This window comes from Miscanthus floridulus, chromosome 1, assembly GCF_019320115.1.
Source record: "Miscanthus floridulus cultivar M001 chromosome 1, ASM1932011v1, whole genome shotgun sequence".
In the NCBI taxonomy this organism is placed as follows: Eukaryota; Viridiplantae; Streptophyta; class Magnoliopsida; order Poales; family Poaceae; genus Miscanthus; species Miscanthus floridulus.
The window spans coordinates 88,460,947-88,470,216 of NC_089580.1; the positions used below are offsets into that span (position 1 = coordinate 88,460,947).

General features: G+C 45.2%; 1 protein-coding gene across 1 annotated transcript; it reads left to right on the top strand.

The window, feature by feature from the left end:
- Positions 1-4,007: 4,007 nt before the first annotated feature.
- LOC136489246 (probable glucomannan 4-beta-mannosyltransferase 2) lies at positions 4,008-8,997 on the top strand. The gene is made up of 9 exons (XM_066485940.1): positions 4,008-4,425; positions 5,295-5,393; positions 6,137-6,389; positions 7,105-7,215; positions 7,352-7,488; positions 7,589-7,702; positions 7,782-7,981; positions 8,069-8,266; positions 8,379-8,997. Exons 1-9 carry the CDS (start codon positions 4,123-4,125, stop codon positions 8,539-8,541), a joined length of 1,578 nt encoding a protein of 525 aa, XP_066342037.1. The 5' UTR covers positions 4,008-4,122; the 3' UTR covers positions 8,542-8,997.
- Positions 8,998-9,270: the final 273 nt, after the last annotated feature.

The following is a 9,270-nucleotide window of genomic DNA, read 5'->3' on the forward strand; positions in this document are numbered from 1 at the left end:
GATACTCTAGTGGAACGCTCATGGCTAGTTGAAGTGCACCATTTGATTCATTATTGAGGCACCCAAGTTGTGGGTTTAGCTTGTCGTACTAGTTAGTGCTTGAATCATCACTTGGGGGCTCACCACAGCGAGGGTGTAGGTTGCCAGCAAGTAAACCGAACCGTGGGGATAAATCTTGTGTCTATCACTCATACTCGTTGGTTTGTCTTCTACTCTTACTTGTATTTACATTCATATGTTGCTTTTGTGAGTGGTACTTGTTTGCCTTGCTAGCTAGAGTAGCTGACTGTCCCCAACAGGTGACCTATAAAGGCACCCAAATCAAAAATAGGTCTCCAACAGTACTGTATCGCCCTCCAATAGAGTACCTATATAGGAGACCCATTTTAAATGTTAGGAGAGGCACAACCTAAATCTAAGTATCTCTCTCTCCTGAAGACCTATTTGTAGAAATAGTTCTTTTTTTTGTCTTGTTGTTGGAGGAGACTAAAAATATGTATTAAACCCTTTACCTGTAGCGCTACCCAAACATAGAATGAGTCTTATATTTTAGGTGCCGTTGTTGGAGATAGTCTAAAGTAGTAGATGTAGTATGTAGTAACTAGTGTTAGTGCTTTGTTTAGTAGCTCTTAGTTCTTATTGGTAGTAGCTTGTTTAGTGTTGTGCTTTAGACTAGAAACCAAGCTGTTAGAATTGTATAGGGGTTTACATTGGGTGAATTAGAGTTAGTCCAAAGTAGTTGCTAGTAGGGTTTGTTATTGTACTAAAGTACTAACAACCTTTGCTCTGGTATCGTGACTTTGTAGAAATTTTTTTATAGACTATTCAACCAGTTTAGCCATCTCGGTCTTTTAGTATTACAAGTCTCTATTATGTCTATATTTTGAATTATCAATTGGATGTTTGAACTATTTACATTGTAATTTGTGGAAGTTTCCAACTTAATATTTGAATGTAATACTTATCATATATTATTTGATGCATGCATGTCGAATTATGTTGCAAAATTTATAATACATGTTCGGCTGCCCTGTATTCTACAGTAACTTGCAACATTACACCTGTGAGAGCTACAGTTATCAACGGTGACAAAGTGCAGCCGCTGCCGCTAGAAAAACTAGCAGCTAAACCAGCCTGATAATTGTCTACACAAATAGTTTTATCGAATTATATATTTTTTTTACGACATACATTTTTTTTTGTCTGTTTGGCGTGATTTCTCTCTGGAACATTCGAAAAGGAGTCGCTTTTTGCAGCTCGGACTTCTCTACTGTCCACTGCACCATCTCTGATCTAAATTATAAGACGTTTTGGTTTTTTTAGATATATTGCTTTTGGTATGTATCTAGACATAGTGTATATCTACGTACATAATAAAAAAAAAATTATGTATCTAGAAAAACCAAAATATCTTATAATTTGAGACGGATTGATAGAAAATATCTCATCTTCTCTAATTGTTTAGTATAGCTCTTGCATATAAGCTGCCGGTAGAATCATACCAAACAGAGCCTTAGACTGGCCACAACGTGAGCTTTTGCTGGTGCTGAAAGAGGAGAGATAGTGTTTCAGCACCGGTGCTGAACATTGTAGCAGCCGATGCTTGGTCCAATTTTTCAGGCACCATGGCAAGTGTGTTCACCGATGCCTAAACCAATAAAAAATTATATCTCAGGCACAGACAAGCATCGAGAAAGGAAGGGAATGATACTGTGGTCAGAGTCCGCCCACATGCAAGCATCGGTGCCGACACTGTGGGGATTGAAGAGTTCAAGCATCGGTACCCGATGTTAGGTATACTTTTTTTTCAGCATCGCTACGCTGTGGACAGTCTTAGTAGTGTATTGCTTTCGGTCTTAAATGCTTGACCTTGATTTTTGGTGGCCGAGAAGGATGCGTGTTTGATGTTGTAATCCTATAAAAACATGTTGATCGGTGTATTCCATACGGAGTATGTGTTTAGTAGCACTAATAGCATGGAGTATTATAGACCCGGTTCACGTACCCTTAAACCCGATTTGATCTTTTTTTTTTCATCCAAAACAATATTTTTCTCTCATAAATCCCTTCAAATTTATTTAAATTCCTCCAAACTTCTCCAAAATTTCTCCAAACTAACGGAACCAATATTATTGGCTTTTGCAACAACGACGTGACTCACTTTCCTTGCCTGTCATATGGCGTTACAATCAGTTGTCTGTGTCTACAGTTCTCTCGAGGTCCAGCGTCTCATTCAAAAATAGAAAAAGAAAAGAAGCCATCCAATCAGCGGGACGTCCGTCATCCTGGGGGAGATTTAACTTTTTACCATTATAAAGATGGGCACCTCCTCATATAGTATCTCAACGGTTGCCGCTATATTTTCACCAGTAAAAACAAAAAACAGATACAAAATACCACTTTTGCTCACGTGGCACGCCAGCCCTCGCGCCAGCAGGGATCCCAGTCAACGTACGAGCGTCAAATGTCTCTCCTGCCCCTGCTTTCTCCTTCTTGTCGCCGAACGGCCGTGGCGCGGCTAGCTTGGGGCGGCATGCTCCCTTGCTCCTGCTCCCGTCCTGCCGTAGGGATGGACAAGGGCACAAGGCTCATGTGCGGTCCAGGCTTTATGGCGGCTCGGACTGGCTCGACGTGACGCGGCCGAGGGTGGCAGGGATGCGGCTTGGACGCGGCGTCGACCGGCGGTGTTGGCGCGGCGCGGCCGTGGCGAGCTCTCCAGGGTGCGCGAGATGGCGGCCACGGCGAGCTCCGCTGGGCACGCGGGACAGCAGCCGCGGCGAGCTCGACCAGGGCACGCAAGGCGGCAGCCGCGACGAGCTCCACCGGACGCATGGGACGGTGGTCGCAGATAGCCACGAGCGCAGCCGCGGACAAAGAGTGCACGGAGAGGCAGACTTCCGACCCGTGCGTGCACCAGCCCCTTCAGGTCTTCGTCCGCCCCAGACCCGGCCACGCCGTCGACTCCGCTGCAGCCACGTTGTCGGGAGCGTCGTCGTCAACTTCCTCGGCGGAGGACTTCGTCCAATGCCTCTCTGCGGCCACGGCGAGGCAGCTCGTGTTCCTGCGGAGCTCGAGCGCGTGGCACCCACACATCATCCATGGTCGCATCCCTTGGAGACGGCCGCGCTCCCCTCGCGCTCTCCTCCGCCGAGCCCGCGCGCTCGAGGCACTCGGCAGCCACGAGCTCGTCCTTGTCGACGCGCTCGGACCCGGCATGCCCGCCTAGGCCGCCCTTTCTCTCTCCACTGGCCGGCCATAGGCCCCTGCAGGAACCGGCCATGGCCATGCCCAATGACGGCCTCGTCGCGGTTGCGTGGTTGCCGTCGGCGGCCTTGGACAACAGGTGCGGGCGTCGTCGCCGTCGTCGGTCTAGGGCACGGGCACCGCCGTCGCCGGGCACGAGCTGCGCGCGTTCTGGGCTGCGAGCGCGGACACCGCTAGGGCGCGAGCTGCCGAGGCACGGTGCGAGCGCACGCACTGTCGCCGGGCCAGGGCGCGGGCAACAGCGCGCCATTGCCTGGGCGGAGCACCGCTGCCGCGGGGCATGAGGTGCCGCGCCGCAGATGCCTGGGGCTACCAGCGTGGCCAACGCTGGGCGCGCGAGTTGCGGCGGCCGCCAAGAGCACGGGGCGAAAATGCGAGCTACGTGGGTGGTGAGAAAAATGGCAAGAGGGGCATTTCACACGTCCCGCTGACTCGGATCCACGCTGGCATGAGGAGTTGGTGTGTCACGTAAGCAAAAGTAGTAAATTTATAGCTTTTTTTTCTCTGGATTGACGAAAATGTATTGGCATCCGTTAAAGTGCTATTTAAGGAAGTGCCATTTATTATAATGGTAAAAAGTTAAAGGACGATTCAGTTGTTCTTGTTTTGACTTATTTCAGCTCATTCTCTCGCAGACAACGGTGTTATTCGAAACCGTCAGTACACAGTGCCCTCGCTTCTCTTCCTCGCTCGCAGTCGCAGCACCGCCATCCACACCACAGACCCCAGCTACCACCACCCCATCCCGGCCCTTTCAAAAAAAGGCAGAGCGGCTGCACGCGGACACACCCACTCCTGCCCCCGCTCTCGGCTCTTCCGTTCCGTCCGCTCCAAGCAAGGCACCCCCATCCAATCCAGATGGCGCCGGCGGCCTGGGCGGTTCCGGCGCTCACGGCCGCTGCGTGGGCGCTGCGGGCGGCGGTGTGGGCGTGCCTCGCCGCGTCGGCGATGCTCGTCACCGAGGCCGCGTACATGGGCCTCTCCAGCCTCGTCGCCGCCGCCGCCGCGATGCTGTGGCGCTGGCGCCGCACCGACACGAGGTACCGCTGGGAGCCCATGCCCATGCCCGGGGCCGGGGGCCGCGTCGACGTCGAGGTGGCGGCCACTGGGGCGGACTTCTCCATGGTGCTCGTGCAGATCCCCATGTACAACGAGAGGGAGGTGAGGCGCGCTCTACTTTTCTTTTGGGCACAGCTAGCTATATGTGTGTGCCCCGATTAATTGCAGCTGGCCCATTCCCTCCCTGTTACACGTCGCGAATCGCGAGATTGTAGTACAACCGTAGGTAGGATGCGGCGTTATGAGTTTACGAGGTTTTAGACGTGGACCGTAGTAGGGCCGCAATACCTTAAATGCATCATCATGCTGATAATTTGTGGGCATTTTATCGACGAATTTTCTGGGCGCGCTGTGTCTGATTAGGGTTCTTACTTCTTAGGGGTCCTTTCTCTTGTTTCTGAATGAGATGGGGGGTTTATTATGTATTCAAAGCAACAAGTGTCTCGTTGTGTTTGTACTGTACTTCTCAACTCTCAAGTCGCAAGGTGGAGCTAGGATCAGAAATGGGCTCCACTGTTTACGCGCAAGCTGCCTTTTGTTAGTGCAATCATGATACTAGTACTAGGACATAATTATGGTTTTTTTTTTCGCTACAAGTGACGGCATTGTGGTTCAGTTATGAAAGAAAATCTAAAAAATACCATGGGAACCTAAACGAAAAAAAAAAGAATCCTATTAATGAGGACAAGTGGGGCACAATGCAGTGTCGGCTTGTGCTATCCTAGCGTTGAGTAAAGGAAACCAGTGACGATTAAGATGGATGGGGACCGTCTCGTTTTTTCTTGCTGTGCAGACGCTGTGCCTAATGCAAGTAGTAAGCAAGTTTAGTCCTTCCTTTACATTGCTGGGCAATTGACTAACAACGCTAAAAGACCATAGTTTTTCCAAGATGTCTGAACAATGTTCTTGTGTGTCTTGCAATGTTATAAAATTTGACACCGCATCATTGCAATGACCATTTCTTTGTACAGGTGTACAAGCTATCCATTGCTGCGGCGTGTGCCCTCACATGGCCACCAGACCGTATTGTAATACAAGTCTTGGATGATTCCACTGATCCGATTATTAAGGTAGGCCTTGGTTTCAGGGACATAGTTTATCTTGATTGACTAAAAGTAGAAATATTCATGTTTTTGGGTCAAATTGTGGTTGATGTGATGTATTTTTAAACGTTAATTGTGACTTGAAATTGTAAAGGAATGATCAGTTTCTCATTATCAAATGGGGCATATGAATGTTGATACTAATTTGCTAGGTTCGCTCCAGCAACATTGCGTTGGTCTATTGTTGTTATGAATAAGATCATTTAGTCCCTTAGCGAATTTGGAAATATTGATGCTTCAAAATATTTAAAATTTAGAAATGCTTTGGATCAATATACTGGAATATTAAGAGAAAAGGGATTAACAAAGCTTCTGTATGTGCCTCACTCCAGTCAGTATTAATTGGCGTTTGGACAAACAAAAAGTAATAAAGTCTAAGTTAATTTAGTTGTCTGAAACATCAACTACATCTGATTGTAGGTGACACTAGATCACTTGATTACTGCACTGCCATTGTGTAAGATATTATTAAAGATATTTGTGTTGGCTAGCAGCCTGGTATAATGCAAGTTACAAGATATTTTAAGTGTCTAGTATAAGGTTAGCTAAGGTTGTTCTGTTTTTTCTACAGAAAGGGCATTTAGTATGCATGTCTTCAGTTCAATGGCCCCATATGCTAAATGCATCCAGACTCAAGAGCTTCCATTTCATGGTTGTATATAGAAAGTCATGCCACTGTAATATTTTAAAACCATTTTCTTTGAATGCAGGAACTAGTGGAGCTTGAGTGCCAGGATTGGGCCACCAAAAAAGTTAACATCAAGTATGAGGTTAGAGATAACAGAAAGGGATACAAAGCAGGTGCGCTGAAGAAGGGCATGGAACATATATACGCCAAGCAATGTGACTTCGTTGCTATCTTTGATGCGGATTTCCAACCTGAACCTGACTTCCTTTTAAAAACCATACCGTTTCTTGTGCATAACCCAAAGATTGCACTTGTACAAGCACGTTGGGAGTTTGGTAAGCATAAATATATCATTTTGTAGTCATGCATATATTTTGGAATACTCTGTTTTTGGAGTTCCTACCTTTATCTGTGAACAATATATAGAAAAATTAAAACAAAATGTTATGTGTGTGGTTCTGATACATGCTGTTGTCCACAACAAGTTTTATTCATGTGTAGTTCTCTTTATTCATTAGAGATTATGTTGGTTTGGTTAATTTAAATTCTTTTGTTTATTTTAATTGTTTCATTACAGAGCTTATTTCTTAATTCTCAGGGTTAGCCAATTCATCCTTGTAAGAGACATGGTATTTCCTCCTTTTAACTAACTAAAGACATCACCCAAGAACTCATGTGCTAACTTGGATGCGCATACCTGATTGGCATTTGGAATATTTCCACCTTACATTGGATAAATGATATTCAGCATTAAAGCCTTTTTGATAGTGAGGACGACAGGATTCTGTTTCATTAATGATCCTTTTGGGGAAGCCTTTTTGTATGCTCTTCAGTTTAGGCTCTTGATAGCAAAATTTCGAGTGACATGACACAGTAATATGTCAGCTGACAATTTTAAGCTGTAAAAAAGGTTCTGATTACTACTGATGTTCTGATGCAATTTCTTTGCATTTGCTATGGCAGTGGTCATATTGATAAAGTAAGCGACAAATTTTGTTCATTATGATTACAGGATGTTCCTGACCTGGCCTTTGCCGGGTGATTTTGCAGTGAACTATGATGTTTGCATGATGACAAGGATACAGAAGATGTCTCTGGACTATCATTTCAAAGTTGAGCAGGAATCAGGATCATTTGTGTATTCATTTTTTGGCTTTAATGGTAAGTGCCGGTTCGTAGCCATACACTGAGGTTCTGATTTTTCCCTGATAAGTTTCTTGTCAGTTGTCATAGGATGGGGTGGGAATGTGGGATAAGCTATGTCATGTGAAAAGCAATAACTATATTCTGTTTACAGGTACAGCTGGTGTGTGGCGTGTATCTGCTATTAATCAGTCTGGAGGATGGAAAGATCGCACCACTGTAGAAGATATGGACCTGGCTGTACGGGCAAGCCTCAAGGGATGGGAATTCTTGTATGTTGGTGATATTAGGGTATTCCACTGATTCTCTGTGAACTTCGAACAGTTGCTTTTTGATGAAGCTATATATACTGTACCATGTCAGCATTACAATTATTGCAAATCTTATACAGGTTAAGAGTGAACTACCAAGTACCTTCAAAGCCTACCGTCATCAACAACATAGGTGGACTTGTGGTGCCGCCAATCTCTTCAGGAAAATGGCTTGGGAAATCATTACAAACAAGGTTTGTCTTCTTGGTCCTCACCTCACAAGGAATTAACATGAGTTTGTCATGTTATAATTGCCATCTGCACATGATGCAGGAGGTGTCAATATGGAAGAAACATCATCTGCTATACAGCTTTTTCTTTGTCCGAAGGGTTATTGCTCCCCTTGTGACATTCTTGTTTTATTGTGTTGTCATCCCTTTGTCTGCCATGGTTCCTGGTGTCAGCATTCCTGTATGGGGGCTGGTCTATATTCCCACTGCAATTACATGTATGAACGCCATCAGAAATCCTGGGTATGCATAATACAACAATGCACAACCTTCCATCTCCCGTCATCTGTCAATGTGGCCATCTTCATATTATATTGTGTGATATATCAGGTCTCTCCATCTGATGCCCTTCTGGATTCTGTTCGAGAATGTTATGTCCATGCACCGCATGCGTGCTGCTGTAACCGGTTTACTTGAGACTGCACATGCAAATGATTGGGTAGTCACTGAGAAGGTAGGAGATCTTGTGAAGGATGACCTGGATGTTCCACTCCTTGAACCAGTGAAGCCAACAGAATGCGTTGAGAGGTAACTGAAGAGGCTTACATAGCATATCAATTCACCTTTTCAGTGTTGAAGGAATAAAGAATGAATATTGCTACTTGTTTAATGTGCTTATTTTCAATCATTGCCTTTGCAGGATTTACTTTCCTGAGCTCTTGCTTGCACTCCTCCTCTTAATATGTGCTTCATATGACTTCGTACTTGGAAGCCACAAATACTATCTTTACCTATACCTCCAGGCCTTTGCATATGTTGTAATGGGTTTTGGTTTCGTTGGAACAAAAACTCCATGTTCATAGCTGCTGATATCATGTTACTATTCCCCATTTCATTGTTAGTTCCTACTATGTGCAAAGGTGAATTTTATCTGATGGTAGTGTTATTCAGGATGCGGGGCCATGCTTAGTCTAGTGGGGTTGGGGTTGGGGGCGGGGTGCGGGTTGGGCCTTTGGTTCTTAGATTCCTAACAAGAAGTTCCTCAGCTACCACTGGTAAACGCATTTTCACTAACATACATGTGTTTTCTCAGTAATTGCCCTGTGCTAGATTTATTCATCTGTAACAGTCCCATCGCAGAACTGAGTATCATTGGCATGGATTTCAGATTATGGATTCATGGTTGTAATAGGGCGAGAGGCAAGTTTGTATCCTAGCTGGATTTGGAACTTATTGTAGCATATTCTTACGATTGTCATGTGTAGATTGGCACCAAGGATGTATGGGCATAATGAGAAGACGATGAAAGATGAAATTAATTCGTGTACTGTGACATAGCAACAGCCATTGTCTTCCAACATTTGCTCCATTATGCAAATCAGAGCAATGTGGGGTTCTACATCGGTCTCAGAGCATAAACCATATATTTCGCTGCATGTAGATTAGCTGTGTTGACGTTATCTATGCCACATAGTTATGTAGACCAATAATTTCTTTTATACATGTCAGGGGAGATGATCATGAAAGATTTGTATAAAAGAAATAACGGAAATTCTCAGGTCACGGCGTCCGATCGTCCGGACGGTTGTGTT